The sequence below is a fragment of the Onychomys torridus genome, chromosome 18 (genome assembly GCF_903995425.1).
Source record: "Onychomys torridus chromosome 18, mOncTor1.1, whole genome shotgun sequence".
NCBI lineage: Eukaryota > Metazoa > Chordata > Mammalia > Rodentia > Cricetidae > Onychomys > Onychomys torridus.
Window position 1 is genome coordinate 63,440,597 of NC_050460.1, and position 25,172 is coordinate 63,465,768.

The 25,172-nt window shown below is 50.2% G+C and overlaps 1 protein-coding gene across 1 annotated transcript in view; it reads left to right on the top strand.

Moving 5' to 3' along the window:
- Slc26a8 (solute carrier family 26 member 8) overlaps positions 1–23,717 on the top strand; it is a 53,302-nt gene extending 29,585 nt beyond the window's left edge. The window contains exons 7-20 of the mRNA XM_036167009.1: positions 324–473; positions 1,281–1,363; positions 4,994–5,141; positions 6,051–6,164; positions 7,756–7,833; positions 10,608–10,703; positions 11,446–11,552; positions 11,633–11,702; positions 12,562–12,654; positions 12,759–12,890; positions 14,346–14,729; positions 17,310–17,364; positions 17,464–17,648; positions 22,867–23,717. Of these exons, the coding sequence (XP_036022902.1) occupies positions 324–473; positions 1,281–1,363; positions 4,994–5,141; positions 6,051–6,164; positions 7,756–7,833; positions 10,608–10,703; positions 11,446–11,552; positions 11,633–11,702; positions 12,562–12,654; positions 12,759–12,890; positions 14,346–14,729; positions 17,310–17,364; positions 17,464–17,648; positions 22,867–23,364 (2,193 nt within the window). The 3' untranslated portion in view covers positions 23,365–23,717. The remainder of the gene's footprint in view (positions 1–323; positions 474–1,280; positions 1,364–4,993; positions 5,142–6,050; positions 6,165–7,755; positions 7,834–10,607; positions 10,704–11,445; positions 11,553–11,632; positions 11,703–12,561; positions 12,655–12,758; positions 12,891–14,345; positions 14,730–17,309; positions 17,365–17,463; positions 17,649–22,866) is intronic.
- The last annotated feature ends 1,455 nt before the right edge of the window (positions 23,718–25,172 follow it).

A 25,172-nucleotide genomic window follows, 5' to 3' on the forward strand; every position in this document is an offset into this window, starting at 1 on the left:
AGACTGCTTGCTCGGCAAGATGAGTTCAGGGCCAGCCTGGGCAATTTAACGAGGCCTGGTCTCAAAAGAATAAAACAGAGGACGGAGACATAGTGCAGTGGAAGGGCACTTGTTCACCACGAGCACGGGCCTGGGTTCAATCCCTAGCATGGAGGAAAACTACCAAAACTACCCAGCCCTCATACCCACCCTCAGTGTTCCAGCAGAGCCCAGTTGACCCCAGCAGCTCTCCTTTGCTCTTTAATTTGAGAAGAACGCCCGTTCTTAGATGCCAGCAACCGTGACATCCCCAAGGAAACCTCTGCAATGTTTTCTTCTTCCAGAACATAATTAACTACTGCGTAGCTCTCCCCAAAGCCAACTCTACCAGCATCCTGCTGTTCCTCACTGCTGTGGTGGCTCTGAGGATCAACAAGTGCATCCGCATCTCCTTCAACCGCTACCCCATCGAGTTCCCCATGGAGCTGTTTCTGGTAGGTGTCTTTCCGGGAGTGATTGTAAATACTCCCTTAAAAGGCATAAAACGTACAACCTAGGGAGACAAAGAAGACACTATGAAGCAAGAATCAAGAGTGTTTGTTGTACTTTTTTTTTTTTTTTTTTTTTTTTTGGTTTTTCGAAACAGGGTTTCTCTGTGTAGCTTTGTGCCTTTCCTGGAACTCTATAGCCCAGGCTGGCCTCAAACTCACAGAGATCCATCCGCCTGGCTCTGCCTCCCGAGTGCTGGGATTAAAGGCTTGTGCCACCACTGCCCACCTTGGCTTTCCTTTTAATTTAATTTTTTTTTTAATTCTCTGCATGTGTGTATGTCAGGGGTATGTACATGTAAATATAAGTGCCCTCAGAGTCCAGAAGAGGATATTGGGTCCCCTGGAGTAGCAGTCACAGACGGTTCTGAGCCAGTGATGTGGGTGAGGGAATTTGGGGCCTCTGGAAGAACAAGCATGTGCTCTTAAGCCCTGAGTGTCTCTCCAGCCCCTCTCCTTTGTTCTTTTGAGAAAGGCTCTCACTGAACCTGTAGTTCCCATTAGCCAGGCTGGCTGGACACCAGTGGTGCCTGTGCAACCCTCTGTCCCCATCCATGTGTCAGAGACCAGGGCTGCCATTGCTTTGGTTCCAATGCCAAAAGGAGCTTGGAGAATCAAAATAGAAGGCCTCTCTTGACTTTCCAGTCAGGACAGCCCATATCTCATTCCCTGTTACGCTGGGGCCTCTGCACCTCGCTTCTGGAAGCAATGCACAGTCTTTAATCGTATGCTTCCCCTTTGAACTCTGGACAGATCCTTGGCTTTTCCATACTTACAAACAAGATAAGCATGGCTACAGAGAACAGCAAGATGCTGGTCAACATGATTCCTTACAGGTCAGTCACTTTTCCTTTCTTTTTCTTCTTCCTTTCGGTTTGTTGGTTTTGGTTTTTCTGAGACAGGGTTTCTCTGTACATAGCCCTGGCTGTCCCAGAACTCTGTAGACCAGGCTGGCCTTGAACTCAGAGATCCTCCTGCCTCTGCCTCTGAGTGCTAGGATTAAAGTCATGCACCACCAACAACAACCAGCGTCATTCTACCTTTCAAGATTGCTTTTCCCTTTTTTTTTTTTTTTTTTTTTTTTTTTTTTTTTTTTTGTGACAGGGTCTTGCTGTATAGCCCAGGTTGGCCTCAAACTCACCGTCTTCCTACAGTTGTATTTTAAAATCGACTCTCAGTGGCCTTGGTGGGTGGAGCCAAGGGGCACAGCAGAAAGTCACTCATACCATGAGATAGTTTTATTATTAAAGGGGGAAGGGAGAAGGGAAGAAGGGAAGAGAAGCAGGGGGAGAGAGAGGGGGGTGCTCTACCTCATGGCAAGAAAGAGGAAGGAAGAGAGAAGGGGGGGTTTCTCTTAAAGAGGACTTTAAGTAAGATGTCAGGACACTGGGCGGGTCCCCAAGGGGCCGGTCTGAATGCTAATACCTGCTTCAGCTTCAAAAGTCCTGGCATGACCGGGATGACCGGGATGAGCATGCCCTCATGGCCAGCTGTTCTTCCCTTGGCAGCACCTCCTCTACCTCTCTCCACACAGCCTGCCTCATAGTCTTTCCTAGCACACATGTACAGACCTCAGCCTTCCGGCCAAGGTCAAGTGTGGAGCAGAGGTTGCGAGCAAACCGGCCAGCACAGCTGCTTCTTCTCTACTCACTCCCCGTCACTTTTCTCCTAAGAAAGCCTGTCAGCTTACTAAGACACCTGCTGGATGCCCAGAACACCAGAGACTTGATTCTTTCTTCTATAGGCATTATGGGTCTATAATGACCCCCCTGGTCTGATTAACTTCCAAGAGCAGAGCAAGAAAGCCAGACATGTATCGCCCACATGGAATCCCAGCATTTGTGGGGTGGAAACAGGAGGATTAGGAGCTAAAGGCTAGCCTTGGCTACACATCAATCACAACAGCAAAGGATAGGACGGGAGATGCGTTTCCTAGCGTCTCTGATAGAAACCGCAGGGTTCCATGGTTGGGGAGGACTGTCGCTTCGCCGGTACCCACTTGAGTGTGGGTTGCGGCCCCTCTCCCTTCCTCTCCCTCCTCCTCTTCTTTAAACTGGGCTGGGATTGAAGCTAGAGCCTCTCACAGGCTAAGCAAGCACTGGGCCAGTGAACAGCACTTTCTTCTTAATTGGGTAGCTTACCTCTGACTAAGCTGGCAGCCCTGAGGGACTCAGGGCTCCTCTGCATTTGGTTTCATCTGTCGAATGACGGCAGGGCAGACTCTTGCCGCCATCAGACAGTTACCGTTTTGACTTTGATCAGAAAGGACTAGACTGAATTGTCTTGACCCACGGGCAGACTTTTAAAGAACACTGCTCACGTCTCCACATTGTTCAAAGTGCTAGGGACACTGGCTGAACTCCAGGATAACAACAGGCAGGCTGTTTGATGCAATCATGTTGAACCAGGCCCATCTCCTAGCCATTTGAAATGCAGTGACAGTCAAGTGCATTTGACATCCTGTCCGATAACAGGCAGGAGCAGACAGCGCCTCTCCAGCATGGGGCAGGAGTATGAGGGGAAGTCAGACGACAAGAACAGTGACGGGGTGAACACTGTATCTACCTCCTCTGCCCCCACAGTAGTACAAGTGGAGGAAACAGAGGCTTGTCGGGTGTAGAGGACATATCCAGACCATTTTGGTTTTTGTGTGTGTGTTTTTTCTTCGTTACCTTTTTTTTGGGGGGGTGCGGGGGTTGCCTGCTACAGCATGCATATGGAGGTCCAAGGACAACTTGTGGGAGTTGGTTTTTTCCTTACACCATGAGAGTCCCAGGAATCACACTCAGGACGTCAGGCTTGGTGGAGAGCAGCAGTGATCATTACCCACTGAGCCATCTCTCAGCCTGGTTTGTGTTCTTAATGGCTTCCAAAGCCCACAGCCCACTTCAGTTATCCTTAAGATTCACATATAGAGAAGAAAACATTTCAAAAACCCAATTTAAACATTGCTCTGAATGGTCTTTATTTGCCCCTTCCTTTATTATTATTATTATTTATCCAAGGCTGCCAGGAACTGGTAAAATTGGACACTGTAACTTAACTCCTGCTATGCTCACATTTCCTGGTGTTTTCTGTTTTCCTGCTTTGGGTAATGGTTTTGGCTTTTGTGATACAGGTAGTCCAGACCAGCGTTGAATTCCTGACCCTCCAGCATGCACATCTCAAGTACTCCAATTATAGATGTGCTCTATCACATCCAACTTCTTTTTAATCTTGATTCGCTTGTAAGAATTGAGCACAGGGTGGTGGTGGTGGTGGTGATGATGATGATGATGATGATGGTGGTGCACGCCTTTAATCCTAGCACTTGGGAGGCAGAGGCAGGTCCATCTCTGTGATTATGAAGCCAGCCTGGTGTACAGTGCAAGTTCTAGGACAGCCTGGGCTACACAGGGAAACCCTGTCTCAGAAAAACAAACAAACAAAGGGATTGCATGTCACAGACAGTAGGAGGAGGGAGACGGTGACTTGCATTGCTGCATTTGTGTTGCGAGCCGCACAGGGGAGAGAGGTCTAGTCTGGCTGACAAGGAGGCATACAGCCTCCCGTGCTTGAGGGGCCAAGGAGGCGTTCTCCATCAGGAAGGGGGGAGGGGGGAATCTGCGTCCTCCTCCTGCAGTCCTGGCTCCCAGCCGCGAACAGCACTGTCCACAGTGGGCAAGTCTTCCCCAGGCCCAGAGGCTTGTCTCCCAGGTGATCCAGATACTTCAGGTTGACGGTGGCTGCCAACCATCACGCCGTGTAATCATCCTGTCTGCTTCGGGGTTCTGCTGCCCCTGGAGAGCACTTGGTTCATTGGAATCGTTCCAAATACTTGCTCGTTTGTTCTTAACTATCAAATACACTGGTATTTCGTTATCGTTTTGACATACGGAAGATTCATTCTTTAAAGTGCGCAGTTCCATGAGCCAAGCGTGAGGGTGCACAACTGTAGCCCCAGCCTGGGGAGGCACAGACGGTGGACTGGGAACTCCAGATGAGCCTGGGATACCTGAGATATGATTCAGAAAGTAGAAAACAAACTCCAGGAGAGAAGGTGTGGGTGGAATTTGTATGTACTCCAATGAAGGGCAGGGAGGAGAGCCTGTCCTGAAGAATGTGAATAGAGGGACTTGTGGGGTCTTTGAGCTCTGAAGCACCCTGGATGGAGGGTCAACCTTGAGCACACCCGCAGGACGCTCTCAGGCAGCAGCAGAACATCTTGCCCCAGTCACACCTGGTGTGTGTCCTCACTGTAAGGGGGATAGGACCACGCCCCCAGAGGATGTTGTCTGATGGCCTTTGGAACTTGGCTCAGCTCACTGCTGCTTTGGCAAGCCGCTGCCTCTGTTTGTCCTTTAGTGCTGTTGAGAAGGGAAGACAGGCTGGGGAGGGACCAGGAGGCCTTCCTGGTGTGAGAAGGCCTGGGAGGGGTGCAGAAGGACTCCTTACCACCCAGCAGTAATTCCACTCTTCTGTTTCAGCTTCCTGTTCCCCGAGACTCCAGAGTTCGGCATCCTTACCAAAGTTATTTTACAGGCCATGTCATTATCTTTAGTGAGCTCCTTTCTGCTCATATCTCTGGGCAAGAAGATTGCCAACTTCCATAACTACAGAATCAATTCCAACCAGGTGAGGGAGCCTGTGTGCCCTTGTTCTCTGATTTGAGTGCCCCCCGCCAACATGAAGGTTAGCCAGAGTTACTTGGACTGCAACTACATAAGGTTTCTGAGAAGTGGAGGGTGTGTAACTTTGAACTCATCAAGCATTATTCCCCTAGAATTCTAGGATATATATGGTGCAGAGAGGCAAAGAATTAACCAGGTGGGGTGGCACATGTTTGTTACCCAACACTCAAGCGGCAGAGGCAGGGTAGGAGTTAAAGGCCGGCCTTAGCTTCATAGCAAGTGAAGCTAGCCTGGGCTACATGAGATCCTGTCTCAAAACAGGGTAGCAAGTGACAACATATGGCATGGTACTGCTGAACTAGCAGATGTCCTGTCTCCCTTCCTTATGGCCGTAGAAGCCAGATGCATGCTGGGGCACCAGTGCCACGAGATAGCGATACAGCACCAGCCTGCTCGTATCTGTCATTACGACCACGCCCCGCCTTTGGCCTTTGCTTTTATTTTTTAGGAAAAATCTCCAACTACTCTGAAAGTGGTACTTTCCTGAAAAGTCAAGAGGGACACAGAGGCAAGCGGTGTCCCAGCCAGACACTTAGGTTAGTGTAGAGGGGGAGAGGCCGGCACTGAGCTTTCTCCGTGTGTCCGAGTCCCAGGGGTCATGAGAACGAGGAGAAAGCAGGAGTCAGCTTTATTGCTTTCAGAAAGTCCCTCCCTTGTGGTCAGAGGCTAGGCCAGAGAGACAATGTAATCTAGATCAGATCAGCCCTTCCTGTATGCTTCCTGAGGCTACGGCCAAGTGTTGTTGGAAGGGCGTCAGAACCCTAACTTCAGCCTCCAAAGGCAGTGTGCCTCTAGTTCAAAATCAGATTCCTCAACAAAGAGTGGACTCAAAGGCCCTGCTGTTTCTTCACAGGATTTAATAGCCATTGGCCTTTGCAACGTGGTCAGCTCCTTTTTCAGATCTTGTGTGTTCACTGGTGCCATGGCCAGGACTATTATCCAGGACAAATCTGGAGGAAGACAGCAGGTGTGTTGAAAAGGGATCCCATCCCTAGTGTGTCCCCGTAAGGAAAGAGCTGCACGTCTGTCCGCGTGGCTGTCTACATGTCTGCAGAGGGCTTCATCTGGGTTGATCTCACTGTAATGTTCTAGTCAGTGGAGAGACTCTGGGAAGAGTCTGGATCCCATGCTCACCTTAGTTTTTGCTCAGATTTTGTCTTAAAAGTTATTGGGAGGGGGCACATAGTAGGACATGCCTGTAATTCCAGCATTCATCTCCAGCCCTGCTGGGGGTCTGGAGAGATGGCTCAGTGCCTTGGTATACAGAGAGGCACGTGAACTCAGAAACCCAGAGGCCCCGCACGGCAATGGATGTGTGCTGCTGAGAGAGGCATTGACATTGGTGTGGCTTGGAAGACAGCGGGTCCTCTGTACCAATACACTTGGCAAGGACCCTGAGGCTCTCAGGATCACAGAAAGGCTGACATTCTCAGGCAGGCATGACACAGTGGAGGGTGAGGAAGAAGGGACCAGGAAGTGATCATGAATCCAGTCACAATGACAAGATCAGCCATCACAGTCCACATACAGAGGCCACACTAGTGCCTTGCACTGTGTGGCACTTCCAGCCCCTGGCGCTGTCCTTGTGTATACCAGCTGCTCCGGTCTCAGGAGACTGAGTGCAGTCAGAGATAAATAAAGACAGGTTTCCCAGAAATCAACCACCATATTCCTAAGAAAGCTGGATGGAAGACTGTTGCATGCATGAGGAAGGTGCTGAGGAAAGCCTGATAGAGACCATGTTACAGGTCTGCAGAGTACTTACTGCTCTTATAGAAGACCCAGGTTTGATACCCAGCACTCCCATCAGGTGGATCACAGATACCCATAACTCTAGTTCTGGGATATCCAGCGTCTTTTTCTGGGCTCCTCAGGCACCAGGCACACACATGATGCAAATATATACAGTCAGGCAAATAATCATCACATGAAATAAAAATGACCTTTTAAAAAGATGAAACACACCGGGCGTGGGGGTGCACACCTTTAATCCCGGCACTCAGGAAGCAGAGGCTATGAGTTTGAGACCAGACTGGTCTACATCGTGAGTAAGTTCCAGGACATCCAGGGCTACATCATGAGGTCCTCTTTCAAATACAAAACAGAAGAGATGAAAGACCACTGAAGATGGGAAGTTGTCGAAGCTCCCAGCAACACGGGACAGGCAGGGCATCTATTTACACAGGCAGTAGAATGGGTGGAACTTTGGGCTGTCAGTGAGGTATCTGCTTAGGGGTGGAGTTTCTAAGTTGTGTGAGGAGTGGCTAACATTTTGAAGGAATACAAGCCAAACACTTTAGGAGATCCATAGTCCCAAGCTGTGACAATTAGGATTCCAGGGAAAACTGGAACATTCCAGTCAGCAGTCACATGACACTTATGAAGTGCCTACTATGTGTCGACTACTTCACTAAGATCCTGAAAGGCATATGTGCTGAACCCCTAACTCCTCTTAAGAAAAACAAATGACGTGCTTCCCAGCAAACAGAAGGCCTCAGTTGAAGACAGGGACCAGCACGCTCCTGACGGTTTCTCTCCAACCGGCTCTATCTCCTCAGTTTGCATCTCTGGTAGGCGCAGGTGTGATGGTGCTCCTGATGGTGAAGATGGGGAGCTTCTTCCACAATATGCCCAATGTAAGTGGGATTGAATGACTCAGGTAAATCAGGAAAGGTGGGATCTGGGGGCTGGAGAGACGGCTCTGTCATGAAGGAGCGGGGGGGGGGGGGGGGGGGGGGGGGGTGTCATTCCAGCACCCACATGGCAGCTCACAACTTTCTATAACTCCAGTCCCCAGGGATTCATTGCCCTCTTCTGGCTTCTTCATGCACATGGCACACATACACACATGTAGGCGAACATGCATTCACATAAAAATAAATACATCTTGCTGGGTGGTGGTGGCACGCGCCTTTAATCCCAGCACTCGGGAGGCAGAGCCAGGCGGGTCTCTATGAGTTCAAGGCCAGCCTGGACTACCAAGTGAGTTCCAGGAAAAGGCGCAAAGATACACAGAGAGAAACCCTATCTTGAAAAAAAAAATACATCTTAAAAGAAAGAAAGAAGGAATCTTGGCCAAGAATCCACGCAGAGAGTTGCATTGTTCCTGGTCTCCAGTCATTTTTCTTCAAATAACAACATCTTGGAGCCAGGGAGATGGCTCAGTGGGAAAGGGTGCTTGCTATAAAAGCATGAGTACCTGAGTTCAGATACTCAGCACCCACGGAAAAGCCAGGTGTGGCTACATGTATGTAACCCCCGTGCTGGGAGGAGGTGGGCAGAGGCAGGAGGATTGCTGGGGCTTGCTGACTAGCCAGTCTAACTTAAAACAAAAACAAAAAGCCAGCTTCTGGTTCAGCGAGCGGCCTTATCTAAGGAGAATATGGAATATGGTGAAGAGTGACAGAGCAGGACGTTTAAGGTTCTCCTCCATCCTCTCTGTTTGTGCTTAGGCACACAAACACCCTCAAACTCACAGACCAACTCAGACAGCAGTAATCATGGTAGTGTCTCCATCATAAGGTTGGACATTAAGCATGATTATGTGGAATCCATGTCTGTATGTAATACATGTCTATATTGGTGTAATACAAGATCATGTTAAACTCAGCGAGGGGTCAGGAAACTCAAGCATGATTGGTCTCATTACGCTGTAAGTTCAGCTTCAGGTGTGGGATTCAGTGAGGAACGGTACTCCCGGTTCAGATGTGTGACTCCATCACCAGTGAGACTCGGCCACTTAGGCTCTTGTCTGCCTTTTGTGTCTGAACTCTGCCTCCACTGCTGTCTCACGGCCTCTCCGTTAGCCACAGCATCAGAAGATGGGGGCCTGCAGACTGACTTGCAGCTCTGTGTTCAGCTGGGTGTGTTTGCTTCGCTGGATCCCTTCTTCCCTTTGTTTGAGACAGGACATGACCAGTAACCATATCGTGTGTTTATTACAGCTGTAACTTAGAGTGACTCTAAGCAATAGTAGAGGTTCATGCCCAAATACACAGAACATACCAGACTGTTAGCCATGGCTATCTATCTCTTCAATGATAAAAATTACATATACCAGGCATGGTGACATACACTTGTAATCCTAGCACCCAGTATACAGAGATGGGAGGATTGTCGGCCAGCCTGGTCTATGTAGTGAGTTCAAGGGTAGCCAGAACTACATAGAGAGACCTTGTCTCATAGAAATAAAAAAAGTTTTTTTTTTCAATGAAATCATGTAGGAATGTAATTAATTTTTAATCAAGTGAATGTTTTCCCTTAGTATTCAGAAAGGACATAGCTTTGCTGGACATGGCTTTATGATGAGATTTGTTTCCTGGAGATATTCCTTGCCTCGGGTTCAAAGAAAAAGAATTCAGCCAGGCAGGGGTGGCACACACTTTTAGTCCCAGCACTCGGGAGGCAGAGGCAGGTGGATCTCTGTGAGTTCGAGGCCAGCCTGGTCTACAGAGCAAGATCCAGGACAGCCAGGGCTACAGAGAGAAACCCTGTCTCTAAATACAAAAACAAAAAACCCAAAAGAAAAAGAAGAATTCTACCAACCCCTGTGGAGTTAAGATGCTTTCCTTCCCCACAACTTCTGACATTATTTTTGGTTTGAGGTTTTTGTTTTTTGTTTTTGTTTGGTTTGGTTGGTTTTTGGTTTTTTAACATAGGATTTCTCTGTGTAACAGCCAGGGCTGTCCTGGAACTGGCTTTGTAGACCAGGCTGGCCTCGAACTCACAGAGATCCACCTGCCTCTGCCTCCCCAGTGCTGGGATCAAAGGCATACACCACCACACCTGGCTCCCCTTTCTGACATTGTTGAAAGCTTGGCTACAGGGTCTCTGTAGAGATGGCTTAGCAGTTAAGAGCACTTGACTGCTCTTCCAGAGGTCTTGAGTTCAATTCCCAGCAACCACATGGTGGCTCACAACCATCTATCTGTAGATCTGGTGCCCTCTTCTGGCCTGCATGACGACAATGTGCTCATATGCATAAAATACAAGAATAAATAATCTTTAAAATTAGGTAAAATCAATATCATTTTATTTTATTTTTTAAAAGTGCCAGGTGGTGGTGGCACACGCCTGTAATCCCAGCACTTGAGAGGCAGAGGCAGGCGGATCTCTGTGAGTTGGAGACCAGCCTGGGCTACAGAGTGAGTTAGTTCCAGGACAGCCAGAGCTGTTACACAGAGAAACATAAGCAGTGGGGAAGGAACCACACCCGACCCTGCCCGCCCGGACTGTACCCTCTTCTGCTGATGACTCACAGTGTTGTGTCCTCGCCGAGCTTTCTCAGAAAGCAAGCACAAACTTGGGCCTGGCCAGGTCTGACCTTGGCGTGACCTGGCCTGATCTGACGCACTCTAGAGGAAAGTGGGGGACAGCGAGGCAGTTAAAGCTGTTTATCTTTCTCCCTCAGGCCGTGCTGGCGGGGATCATCTTGAGCAATGTGATACCCTACCTTGAAACCATTTACAATTTACCCAGTCTGTGGAGGCAAGACCAGTATGACTGTGTGAGCACAGATGCCGGGCTGGAGTGGGGCTGGAGGGGGGGGGGGGGATGGATGGGGTTGGAGCCTGCAGGGGGAAAAGAGTCAGCTGGAGCTGAGCTGCAGGCAGCTTCTCCAAGCTCCTCAAAAGGGGCAACCAAGGGTAATGCCAGTCAATGCTTGCCTAGAGACCCTGGAACCCACCTGAGAAAGCTGGGCATTGTGCCACACACTTAGAATCCCAGGACTAGAAAGGCAGAGGCAGGGGCATCCCTGGAACTTGCTGGCCAACAGCCTAGCCTACAAGGAGCTCTAGGCCAATGTGAGACCCAGTCTGAAAAGCATAAAGTGTACAGTTCCTCTGGCCTCCACGTGCAGGCACACACATGTACAGTCATCTATGCACACACGTATGACCACCACAACAACATGAGCACTAACATACATGCGTGAAATAAATAAAATTTTAAAAATAAATACATATACTACAAATAAATATGTTTAGTTACAGACAATTAACTATCATTCCATGAGTTCTGATTGGCTTTCCAAGTATGATTTCTCATGTCAACCTGTCCTACCACCCACAAGGTAGATAACATTGTCTCCGTTTTGTACACAGGGAAAATGACATTTTGGGAGAGTAATAGAGAGAGAGAGAGAGAGATGATCAGGAATCTGTCAGAGAGTGTCTAGACAGCCTCTAGGGCCAGGTCTGTTCTGCTCATTTTCACGGTCTCCTTCCCCTCCACCCTTTTCCCACAAGGTTGTTTGGATGGTGACATTTTCCTGTGCTATTTTCCTGGGACTAGACGTGGGACTGCTTATTTCCTTAGTCTTTGCATTCTTTGTCATCACTGTCCGCTCGCACAGGTACTCAGGCTCTGGTAAGTGGAGGGCAGCCTGGCAGGACAAGGGCGCAGGCGACCTAAGTCAGGTGCCTTTCCTTCTAGATCGAAGATCCTTGTCCTGGGTCAGATCCCCAACACCAACATTTACAGGAACATCAATGACTACCGGGAGGTAAGAAGCCAGCCCAGGGGTGGGACAGATGGCTCAGTGGGTAAAGCCTGTGCCACACATGTGTGAGGAGTTCACCTCCCCAGGGCTCCCTGGAATCTGAGTGCTTGGGAGACCAGAGAGGACATCCTGGTACCAGCTGGGTATCTAGACTAAATGAGTCCTCGAGCTCTGGGTTTCAGGGGGAGACCCTGCCTCAGCAAACAGTGGACAGCAGTTGAGGAAGACACTTGACCTTAACCTCTGGCCTCCACACATGCACCTCATACACCTCAGAGCACTTGCACGCCTGTGTGCCCGCACACATGCAGAAGGGGAAGCGGGGTGTGGAGAAGGGCCAGCTGGGCCCCAGCCCTTCACCAAGGCACTACAGGGGTGGGGGAGAATGAGGCTCCAGGGGACAGGCGTCCTTACACCCCTCCAGCCAGCAGAGGGCCTCTCGCCGTGGATTGGGGGAAGAAGGCTAGATTAAAGAGTGGGAATGGAGAGGACCACAAAGCAGGGTGGCAGGTGTGGAGCGTCTGCTGGCCTTTGACCTCGGTGCTCTGGAGGCAGAGGCCAGCAGAGACCCAGCTCTAGTTCCAGGCTAGCCACAGGTACACAGTGAGACCCCGGAGAGAAGGGAGAGAGAGAGAGAGAGAGAGAGAGAGAGAGAGAGAGAGAGAGAGAGAGAGAGAGAGAGAGAGGGAGCAAACTGGGGGTGAAATGGGAAGGGGCTTTTCTAGCCCTCAACCCACCGAGGCCAGAAGCTCTTGTGGAGCAGAGGCCCTGGCACACACACACACACACACATCCACACACATACACACACACACACACACACACACACACACACACACACACACACACCCGTGTCTTGCAGGTGGTGCTCATCCCTGGGGTGAAGATCCTGCAATGCTGCAGCTCCCTCACCTTTGTCAATGTGTACAAGCTGAAGCACAAGCTGCTGAAAGAGGTGAGGCCGCCGCCTGCCAGGCCACCCTCCCGCCTGCCTGCGGCCTCCCTTTCCAGCACCCTTCCACACAGACCACCTCTGTGTGACCCTCCCCTGTCTCCCAGGTCAATATGGTGAAGAGGCCTCTTAAAGAAGAAGAAATATTCACCCTGTTTAATGAAAGTCAAACCAGTATATCGGAACACAGTGTTTGTCGGTGTTTCTGCGATTGTGAAGAGCTGGGACCGCAGCCCAGGGTGAGCCGCGCCCGCCTTCCCGCTCCTCCGCCTGTTCCTTTACAGCCACAGCCTGACCTTGGAGGAAACCAGCCCGCTCCATGCACGGGAATGCACATGCGCAGCTAGCACTCAGTGGGCTCTGCTCATGGAGAGGGGGCCGTGTGAAGTCGGGGTGATGGTAGGACAGGAGAGGAATTGCAGTGGCAAGAACGAGGGGTGGGTTTGATCCAAACACCATATTTCCTCTGTGTGTGTGTGTGTGTGTGTGTGTGTGTGTGTGTGTGTGTGTCTCCTTCCTCCCTCCCTCCCTTCCTCCCTCCCTCCCTCCCTCCCTCCCTCCCTCCCTCCCTCCCTCCCTTCCTTCCTCCCTTCCTTCCTCCCTCCCTTCCTTTCTTCCTTCCTTTCTTCCTCCCTCCCTTCCTTCCTTCCTTCCTTTCTTCCTCCCTCCCTTCCTTCCTTCCTTCCTTCCTTCCTTCCTCCCTCCCTTCCTTTCTTCCTTCCTTCCTCCCTTCCTTCCTCCCTCCCTTCCTTTCTTCCTTCCTTTCTTCCTCCCTCCCTCCCTCCCTCCCTTCCTTCCTTCCTTCCTCCCTTCCTTCCTTCCTTCCTCCCTCCCTTCCTTTCTTCCTTCCTTCCTCCCTTCCTTTCTTCCTTCCTTTCTTCCTCCCTCCCTTCCTTCCTTCCTTCTTCCCCTTTTCCTTTTCCTCTTTTGTTTTTCAGTACAGAGTTTCTCTGTGGCCCTGGTTGTCCTTGAACTCCCTCCGTAGACCAGGCTGGCCCTTTCCTGCTCTTCCTGAGGACCCCCGTTCGGTTTCCAGCACCCACAGAAGGTGGCTCACAACTGCCTGGAACTGCGGTTCTAGGGGACCTGTCACCCTCTTTTGGCCTCTTGTATACATGTGATGTGTTCGGCCTCATGTATATACTGTATAATACACACAGGCACATACACACATGTAAAAAAGCAAGCAAGCAAGCACTTTACAGGAAGTTGTAATAAACACTGGAGACGCTGGGCGGTGGTGGCACACGCCTTTAATCCCAGCACTCAGGAGGCAGAGCCAGGCGGATCTCTGTGAGTTTGAAGCCAACCTGGGCTACCAAGTGAGTTCCAGGAAAGGCGCAAAGCTACACAGAGAAACCCTGTCTCAAAAAACCAAAATAAATAAATAAACACTGGAGACTCACTGGGACCTGAGACTCACTGGGACCTGAGATGTGAAGGTGACTTCAAGTCTGGCTCACAGACTAATGTCACCAATAAACACAAACAGTTGGGAAGAAGATTCTGTGGACCCGTGAGGTGAGAAACTATGATATGGCTTTGTGAGCATGACACGATAGCGGGGCTATCATAAAAACAACGCGGAACGAGGTAAAGCTTCAAAGGAGAGCTGTAGGGGCTGGGGACACACTGAGCCTGCGAGGACCTCAGCCCTGAGTCTCATCAGGGCCCCACCTTCCTCTGTCATCCAGGTCGTCTACACAGAGCGCTACGAGAACAAACAGGAGCATGACCAGTCCTCCATTAACCTGATCCGCTGCTCCTACCTGGGCGACGGGGAGCTGGAGAGTGAAACCACTTCCGAGGAACAGGTCCCCTACACAGTGTCCTCCACATCGCAGAGAAACGTAGGGCCGAGCTACGAGGACACCGAGAAAGCCTGGGCGTCCAACAACCCTTCAAGAAACAGTTCACTGCCACCGCCTGAAACCCCAGAAGGCTTAGCACAGAGTAGATCCAGATCTGTCATTGCCCCGTACTCAGACTCGGGTCTGCAGACCAACATCCACACCATCATTCTGGACTTTTCCATGGTGCACTTTGTGGACAGTCAGGCTTCGGTTGTATTAAGGCAGGTAAGTACCACGGAGGCCTGTCCCTCGGCTCTGATCCCGTCCCACACAGACCCCCCACTCCAGTGTAACTCTGTGAGTCATGGCATTGCTCAGTTACTAGAGATGGGGACACTGGATCAGAATAAAGAGGAAATGAACCAGCTCTGACATGCTGGACTAGAGCAGTTAGTCCCCTAGGCCTGAATCATTCATCATTTCTCAAGAAATGGGGCAGGGGCGGGGTGTGTGTGTGGGGGGGTGGCTTCTTAATGTCACTGAGGCAGTATCTATGTTCAACCCACTGTGGAACTCCAGGATAGTTACTGACCCCCAACACACCCCGCCTCTCAGCTGCTCTGGCCCTGCCTTTGGGGTCCCCACCTCCTAGTCTCTGACAAACCTCTGCTTTCTCGAAGAGCAGACAGCATGGCTGCCTGGTTACCATTCCGGCTTTGTTGTTTACCACCTTTTCTTTCCAGACATTTCTGTCTGTTCCAGCCCTCTCCACAACCGGCCCAGTTTAAACGTGCTGAGTGCTCCCTCCCAGCTCTCACGGATCTGCCCCATTGTGAGCTGCGCTCCTTTGGTGGGCACGCCCGCTTCTGACTTGGATCCTGCTTTATGAAACCTTCATACTCCTGAAGAAGCTTCTCCTCTTTGAGCTGAGGCTGGGAGAAGCTTTCCAAAGCAGGAGAACTGTGACTGACTGTGCAGAGCTGGGCTGTTCCTCTGACCCTCATTACTAAGATGCACGGAGGGTGTTTCCTCATCAGCATGGCTTAGAGAGTTAACATTATGAGCATCCCAAAGGCTGGAGATGTGGCTCAGCTGGCAGAGCACTTGCCCAGCACGCACAAAGCTCTGGGTTCCATATCCCGCGCCACCCCCCATCCCACCCCAGCCCCTGTACCAGAGAAGCTGTTTGCAGTGGTGCATACCTATAATCTCAGCACTTGGGGGCGGAGGCTAGGAATTTGGTGGCTCAAGGTGATCATCAGCCACATAGTGAGTTTAGGCCTGAGATCTTTATTTATTTTTGTTTGTTTGAGATAGGGTTTCTCTGTATAGCCCTCCCTGTCCTGGAACTCGCTCTGTAGACCAGGCTGGCCTTGAATTCTCAGAGATCTGCCTGCCTTTTTTTAATTTTTTTTTTTTATTTAGACAGGGTCTCATACAATGAAGCACTGACTGGTATGGAACTCTGGAACTCGCTATGTAGATCTACCAGGCTGGCCTGGGACAAACAGAGATCTGCCTGCTTCTGTCTTCCCGGTGCCAGGGTTAAGGGTGTGCTCCACCACCAGTTTAGATCCAAATGTGTTTGGGTCTCCTTCCGGAGCTCTTCCATTGTGGGCCTCGGTGCCGGGCCAGGCTGCCTTCCTCTAGTCTCCTGCTGGCCGGGCAGCTACTTCAGAGCTCCTCAGCCCACACACTCCATGCTGCCTGAGGGTCTGCTGGCTGCATGTGCTGTGCACACCTTTGCCTTCCGTTCTCCCAGCAGCCCCCACAACAGCCCTCCTTGGAAAAGCCTCAGAGCTTCAGGCATCTGCCTTTTCCTGGCTCTTCTCCCCTCCCCCCCCCTTGCCTCCCATTCTTACAGAGGCACCTTGTATCCTGGCTCCCACACCTCACCTACACAGAAGGCTTTCTGATCCAGGCAAGCCAGGATCCTTTGCCTTACAGCTGTGAGACTCATGGTCTCCATCTATATCCTAAAGTCTGGGCTTCCTCATTCTTCTGTAACGGTTCTGTGCATTTCTCATGGGAGGAATTTATTGTGTTGCACTTACCCTAAAATAAAGAACATGGGGCTGATAAATAAATAGATAGGCTGGGCGGTGGTGACACATGCCTTTCATCCTAGTACTCAGGAGGCAGAGACAGTCTCTGTGGTTTGAGGCCAGCCTGGTCTACAGAGTTCCAGGACAAGTTCCAAAGCTACACAGAGAAACCCTGTCTCAAAACAAAACAAAAAACAAAAAACAAAACAAAAAAAAAAAAACTAACTAGAGACAGAGAGAGAGAGAGAGGGAGGGAGGGGGAGGGAGGGAGAGAGGGATGGGTCAGCAGTCACGATCACTGGTAGTTCTTCCAGAGGACTCAGATTCAATTCCCAGCACCACATGGCAGCTCACAACTGTCTGTAGCTCCAGTTCCAGGGGATTTAATGGCCTCTATGGCCTTTATGAGCACCAGCCACACATTGTAGATACACAGACTCACACACGTGTTCATGAATAAAAACACATCTTTTTTTAAAGGAGGGTAACTCTTTGTAACCACTATCTAGATGTTCCCAAGAGCATCATTGCCCCGTCTATCCTGAGTCTTCCTCATGTAAATGTTACCATGGAAATAGTCTCCCTGCCTAGGATTTAAGCAACCCTACCCCCCACCCCCACCCACCATGAGATGCCCTGGTTTTTGTGTTCCCAGCCATGGCACTCAGAGGGCCACTCTCCCAGTGCTCATAGGCTTGGAAGGAAGAGGTACAGAGTCCCCCAAAGTGAATAGCTGGTGAGGAGTTAGAGCCCAGCTAGTTGGTGGGCTGCTCCTGGTGTGTGTGTACCATTCTCTGAGTCCAGCTCTCTCTCCCTGCAGATGTGCAATGCTTTCTGCAATGCCAACATTCTGGTGCTCATTTCAGGGTGTCACAGTGAGTAGTACCCTTCACCCTGTGAGAAAGTCTTTATCTTGTGCCCCGGGGGCTCTGCTCTCAGGCGCTGACACCTGTGTGTTTGGATTTTGTTTGTAGCCTCTGTGGTCAAGTCCTTCGAGAAGAATGATTTCTTTGATGAAGGCATTACCAAGGCCCAGCTCTTCCTCAGTCTCCACGACGCTGTGCTGTACGCCTTATCAAGGAAGAACCCCGAGCCCTCAGAGATAAGCACGGATGCAACTGAGACAGTGATACAGGAAACCTACTCAGAATCAGACAAGGTTGGGTGCCGTGGAGCTTCAGGGCCAGGGGAGAAGAGGGGAGAGGGGATTGCCTGATCGGAGGTGAGGGTATCCGAGAAAGGCTGGGCTGCACCTGTGCCAGCATGCTCTGGGACCAATTATAAATGGCAGAGACCTGAGCTTTCAAGGACCCCCACTGCCACAGCACCTGGGTGTCCCATCCAGGACCTCAACCCCAGCCCAGCAGAGGTCTCAGGCATCCTTGCATATCACCCTGTGGTGATTGTCACGCCAATCGCCAATCGCCAGACAGACTTTAGAGCCTCTCTACCGCCACCTGTAGGTGAGCCCCAAGTCCGTTAGTAGAAGGCATAGCTGCCCTCCCAGGACCCTGGTAGTTAGTTACACTGTGAGTAATGAGGATTCATTCATCATGACCAGATGCAAAAGAGGAAGACACATTCATCAGCAGTTTGAACCATTTCTTAACCCTGAGTGGACTTTGGGCTTCCCAGATCAGAGTCTGTAGGAAATGAAAACCCAGATAGGCACACAGCGTTATCTACTGGTCAGGAATTATTTTTCCAGTCAACTCTTTGTTTTTGCATCTCCCGTGATCATCAGTGTCTTTAAACTGTGTGGTGAGGTGAAAAATACACACTTATAGGACACAGCTCTTCTTCACCCACCCACCCCAGCCTGCCCGTCCTGGGTTTTTCTTTTTGCTGAACAGTTTTTTCCCTGTCAACAAGACCAGAACACAGTGCTTCTGGTTCGCTCTGCAGTCCACTCCTATTTCTAAACCTCAGAGCTCTTCGGTTCACCCCACCCACCTGGAGCAAGAACTCTCCTGCGGAGCAGCAAGATGGCTCAGTGGGTGAAGGCGCTGTTGTGTCCGATCCACTGGGAAAGCCCACAGGCTTAGACTCAGCTCAGATTTAGATGAACTGAATTTCTTCTTACTGCTAGAAGGACAGCAGCCTTAGAGCCAGCCAGCATGCTGTGCCAGAGGGTTTGCTACAGGAAGGATTTATAAGGATGGATATCAATTATCTACAGAATCCATGACTGGGCAAGAAAATTTTTCCCCTATACTTGTTCTCTTCCCATTGTATAGTAATAAAAAGACCACTTCAAGCCGGGCGGTGGTGGCGCACGCCTGTAATCCCAGCACTCAGGAGGCAGAGGCAGGTGGGTCTCTGTGAGTTCAAGGCCAGTCTGGGCTACAGAGCTAGTCCAGGACAGACACCAAAGAAACCCTGTCTTGAAAAATAAAAAAATAAAAACAAAAAAAAAAAACCACTTCACTTCATCCCATCCCCACAGTGATAAGTGAATTTACAAAAGCAGAAAGCAGGTGATTAAAATGCCTCACAGTGGGAATGCCACTATCTCTTTTTTTGGCAGGGTTTCTCTGTGTATCCCTGGCTGGAGTTCACTCTGTAGACCAGGCTGGCCTCACACTCAGAGATCTGCCTGCCTCTGCCCCTGGGGCCAACACTGTCTGGTTTCATCAGCCTATTCTCTCGCCTGCAGGCCACTAGGATCTCAGACATTCCAGGGCGAAGGTCCACGGCCCTTAAGGGATGCCTGGTACCATATTAAGTTTTTCTAGCCATCCCAGGGGAGTTGTGTGTGTGTAAAGTATTACCCAGGTCTGAGCACTCTGGGGAAAACATCTCTAATGATTGGGACAGAGCAGTGACACAAAGCCACCAGGAAGGGCTGACTGTCGTGTCCCCACAGCACCTGCTGCCAAGCCTGCCAGCCTGAGTTCTACCCCTGGGACCACATGATGGAAGCAGAGAACCAACCAACATACTCACAAGTTGTCCAAGTTGTCCTCTGACCTCTACGTGGGCTTTAAATATGCTTTACACACACACACACACACACACACACACACACACACACACACACACACACACAAATAAATGTAAAAAAGACTTTTTAAGAATTCTCGGGGTTGGGGAGTTAGCTCAGTGGTAGAGCACTTGCCTAGCAAGCGCAAGGCCCTGGGTTCGGTCCTCAGCTCCGGCAAAAAAAAAAAAAAAAAAGAATTCTCTTAGCTGGGCAGTGGTGGTACATGCCTTTAATCCCAGCACTTAGGACCAAAGGTGCCCTTCTTACTCCCAGAGGTGTCCATCAGAATCACCTAAAATTGCCATCCAGTGAAAGACAGTTGGGCCCTCTGGGTCCCAGCCCCCTGAGTTTTTGGCTCAGTGGATCTAGGGTGAGTGTCGAGAGTCTCATCTCTACTCAGTTACCAAGTGATCTTTGGATCTAGGACTCACTTAGGACCTGGGCTATTTTTCTTGCTGGATACCTGGAGGTGGTACCAATCCAGGGTGGCTCTGCCCTGAATGCAAGGCTTGAGGTCTTCTGATCCATCCAATGACAGATTATGGGTAGTTTCTCCCATAGCTCTGCCCTGAGAGCCATCAAAAGCGAAGAGCAGCTCAGTGGCTCTATCCAGACGACCAACCTCCACAGAACAAACGTGGCCCCAGCTCCCAAGCTCACGCCTTGATCTTTAACCATCTCCCTGATGGTGGCAGTTTTCAGGGTGCTCCTAGTTGGTGTTAGGGTGTCTTCCATCAGTTGTTATTCTGGTTTGGGTTTGTTTTTTTGAGACAGGGTTTCTCTGTGTAACAGCCCTGGCTGTCCTGGAACTCATTTTTCTAGACCAGGCTGGCTTTGAACTCAGAGATCCCCCTGCCTCTGCCTCCTGAGTGCTAAGATTAAAGGTGTAAGCCACTGCCTGCCCGGCTTTGTTTTGTTCTTTGATGGTCAAGCAATCTCGATTGCTTAATTGCTTCCCCAAAGGCCCTCCTCTCATTCCCTCCACAGTGGGTATTAAATTTCAATATCAATCCTGAAGGCCACACAAATTTTAGCACCTGCTTACCTCTGTTGGGTAAACGTTTCCTACTCCCCGGCTTGAGAAACTCTTTTCACGAAAGCATTTTGTGGAAACCTTAGGGGTTTGCTGTGTGGCTCCATTAGTGGTGTCCTGTTTTGATCAGCATCACTTCATGATACATTTGAAGACTGGTTAAGAAGTCCATTGACATCAGCATTCTAGTCCACAATTTCCTAACTCATTATTACCAGTATTCTTCAGGCTCCATCCTGCTCTCAAAAAGGCAAACAAAATCCCTGGCGAGGTTTCCTGGAGAATTACCCTCTAAACTACAGAGAAAATTGAGATGTGTATTGTTCCACTTTCCTTTCTTTCTGGATGTGGGCATTCTCTGTGTTTAGTTAGTCTTTGAATGTGCCAATCACAAGAAGGCATCTATCGCCAGGTGGTGGTGGCGCACGCCTTTAATCCCAGCACTCGGGAGGCAGAGGCAGGCGGATCTTTGTGAGTTCAAGGTCAGCCTGGTCTACAAAGCGAGATCCAGGAAAGGAACTAAGCTACACAGAGAAACCCTGTCTCAAAAAACAAACAAACAAAAAAGAAAAAAGAAAAAGAAAAAAAAAAGAAGGCATCTATCTGGCTCTCCTCAGCTAGACCAATGCTAGATACAAATCAAATCCCCTGGGGCTGGAGTTATAAGGGATTGTGAACTACCTAGTATATGCACCAGAATGGTGGAGGGAGAGAATGGACTCTCTCAAGTTTCCTCTGACTTCCACACGTGTGCCCACCCATACACCTGTGCCCACCAATGCCCCCACATGTGCCCCCCACATGTCCACACACACACATGTGCCCACATATGCCCATGTGCCCTCCCCCACATATACACACAAATAATCGTAATAGTATTTTAACTACAAAATAGCACCCATCGACTGTTTTCAATGTTAGGATTCTTACTTCCTCACATGTCCTGTTGCTGAAGTCAGGGCCCTCAGGACAGGGTGAGCAGGAGGGTTAGGTCTTGCCTTCTTCCCGGATTGGTGGGAGAAGCTTCTGGAGTGTCTACACTAAGGCTGGGAGTGAGGGTGGCTTCTGGCGGTCATCATCACCAGTGTTCTTTAACAAGCACCTCTCTGCTCACCCGACATTGCTTTCGGGAATCGACTTGCAGTAAGAGTTAGCAGTGAAGGGCTGGAGGGAGGGCTCCACAGTTAAGAGTACCAGCTGCTCTTCCAGGGGACCCTGGTGCCATTCCCAGCTCCCACATGGTGGTTCATAACCATCTGTGATCCCAGTTCCAGGGGATCTGGCGCCCTCTTCTGGCCTCCACAAGCACCGGGCATGTACATGGTACACAGATACACAGATAGGTAAAATACTCACATACATAAAAAGGGAAAAAAAGAGTTAGCATTGAAAGTGCCCTCCCCAGCCTGGCATTTCAGGAGGAGGAGGCTGGGGGAAGAGCAGGCTTTACCTTGTATTAAATTCAAGTTACCCCTCAAATGACCCGGGGGAGGTGCCCACTGAGGAAGGCACGGGCACCTGCAGATCCCAGGAAGTGTTAGAGCCCAGGAGTCATTCATTGCATACAGAAGGTAACAAAAGTTAAGGCCTCCATAAAATGACCTGTTCGAGAGAGTGTAGGCAGAAAAGAAAAGGGCCCCAAGATCAAGGTCCGGGACCTTTAAAAAGCCAGCAGAGACAGAGGAGCCATGAACTACCAGGCCAGGAAGGAAGGAGAGAAGGGCTGAGCGTTGGGGAATGTTTCCACAAGACAGTTCATGTCTTGAGGGCACCTGCTTTTTTGTCAGGCTCTGAAGTATCTGATACCAGAGACATCTAGAACAAGGAGCATAGAGTCCAGCTAGGGACAGGTCTGCAAATGAACGAGGGCGTGCTTGAGGGGCCAGCTGGGTCACAGAGGAAGCAGGGAGCCTGGCTGGCCACCTTTGAGGAAGACTGTCCACGTGCATGTGCACAGGACGGAAATGGACAAGGTGGAAGGGATAAGTCCAGAACGCTGCTAGGTGGTGTCAGGCAGTGGCAGGGCCAGTCCAGCTGAGGGAGAGCACCGCAGCTTGAAGGTGAGAGACCAGGCTACCCCGGCCTTAGAGGTGTCAGGAGTGTGTTAGGGTTGGCAACTGAGATAAAGAAGACAAGATGTCTCTTGAAATCCACTCTAGCTAGAAAAGACAGAAAGCGGAAGTCAGGAGTTGACTGAGCCCAAAGAATATTGAAGAACTGAGAAACCTGTGCAGATTTGAAGTAGAGCTGGGCAATAAAGCCATGGTTCTAGGACCTTATGTCCTGTGGTGTTCGGAAATCCTTGACTGCTTGAAAGTGAAATTTGTAAGTCTTAACTCCTCCAAATGTGTGTTGTTTCAGAATGGCAATCTGAGCAATCTGAGACATAAAACCGGAAGTAGCATCATGGAGGGTTCCCAACGTGCAAGTCCGAACTTCGTCAAGATCCATAAGCCCATTAAGGATGACTTGGAGTTTGACCTGGAGCCCACGCTGAATTCTGAACAGAACAGTGATCTGGGGCTCAGTCTGGATCTGGACCTGAACTTGGACCAGGAGTCAGAGCTGGACCCTGAATCTGAGCTGGAGTCTGAGATTCAAGGCAAATCTGATCTTGATGAGACAGAGCTGGAGACGGAGGAAGAGCTGGAGCCAGAGCTGGAGACGGAGAGAGAGAGGAAGCCCCAGCCTAGGACCAAGACAAGGTCTCAGAGCCCCTGGAGGAACTACTTCACTGCCTATCGCTTTGGGGCTCCCAGCTCCCAGTCTTCCCAGACCCTACCTCAGACATACTCGGTGGAGCAGAAACAGCCACAAGCTTATCCAAACTCTCCCCAATCAGATGAGGACACTTGGTAGGTGAACTGGAACTAGACAGCAGGCAGATTATCTTGGCAAATCCTCCCTGCCTGAGAGACATCACTCAGGCATGAGCTCTAGGCTGGGTATGAGCCATCGGTCCTGGCTCTGTGACCCTGCACCTGCTGAATTCCTTCTTACTGGGCTCTGGGATCACATGCTCATCATACTCGCAGGCTGCGTGACTCAAGGCTGACATCGCTGAGGTCTGTCCCCAGGTGTCCCAGATCCCCCCTTCAGCAGATTTCTGGTGCCGGCTTCCCTACACACGTTCCACACCTCTGAGAACTGAACCAGAGTGTCTCTGACTACCTCCTCTCCTCTCTGTTCCCCTTTCTCCAAAGAAATGAGGCTCAAATAAAATATGTGACTGTACTTAATGTTCAGACCTCTCCTGCTTTTCTCTGTATCCTACAACCCTGAGGAAATGTCAAGGGGAGGGACTCGAGAAGGGAACCAGCAAAAGAAAACCCAGGTAGCACTTAGAGTTGACATGCAAGGTGTCGTTACCATCCAGAGGGGGCCAGGCCAAAGGGAAGTCGCCTCAGGCCTGGAGCACTAGGTCCCGCAAAGCAGAGAGCACTTTGGCTGTCTCTCTTCCCTACTGCTGGCTTCACAGCCATCCAGTGACACCAACAGACGTAATGATGACATTACCAGACTCTCTCTGGTCTTCAGATTACACTCATCTACAGCTGCTCTTCCTTACAGGTTTTTCCAAGCCAACCTGGAGCCAGTATTCCTGGAGGGCCAGACTTGATTAAAATGTGTGAGAGGCGGGAGCAATGGCTCAGCAGCTTAGAGCACTGGCTGCTCTTGAAGAAGACCTGGGTTCAGCCCCCACCACCCACACTAGGTGGCTCACAAGTGCATGTAACTCCAATTCCAGTGAATCTGATGCCCTCTTCTGGCCTCCAAATGTACTACATACATGTGGTATGCATACAGACAAGCAGGCACACAGGCACATTAAGAGAAAAATAAGCCTAGCTGGGCGGTGGTGATGCACACCTTTAAGCCCAGCACTCGGGAGGCAGAGGCAGGCGGATCTCTGTGAGTTCGAGGCCAGCCTGGGCTACAGAGTGAGTTCCAGGACAGACAGGACTACACAGAGAAACCCTCTTTTGAAAAAAAAAAAAAGGGGGGGGGGTAAGGAGGGGAAGGGCTGGAGAGATGCTCAGCAGTTAAGAGCACTGGCTGCTCTCCCAGAGGACCTGAGTTCAATACCCAGCACCCACATGCCAGCTCAAAACTGTCTCTAACTCCAGTTCCAGGGCATCTGACACCTTCATACAAACACACAAAAAATAAAGTTAAATAAATTATATAAAAAAAAAAAATAGATAAAATTTCCAAACTGACAGATCTAAGCCCTACCACCTCCAGGACTAGGAAAAGTTATTCTAGTTTTCTTTGTTTCTCTATTAATAATATCTACTAATAAAGTAAGCCTAGAAGAGAATTACAGACCCCTGACCTCAATAAACAAAACTCTCCTGCCTGGGTTCTCGTTCTCTCTCTCTCTCTCTCTCTCTCTCTCTCTCTCTCTCTCTCTCTCTCTCGTTGTCAGGTGAGAGACGCCCTGGGACGATGGAAGCGGCTCAGAGACAAATACTTGTTGTCTGAGCACAAAGACCTGAGTTCGGATCTCCAGCACCCGTGAAAAAAGCTGGGCATGCCGTACCTGTAGCCTTGGCACTGCAGGGTGTGGGTGACAGAGACAGGGAGATTGATGGTACTCTGTCACTGGCCACCAGCCCAGCCAAACATGTCCAGCTCCAGACACAGGGAGAGACTCTGTCTCAATA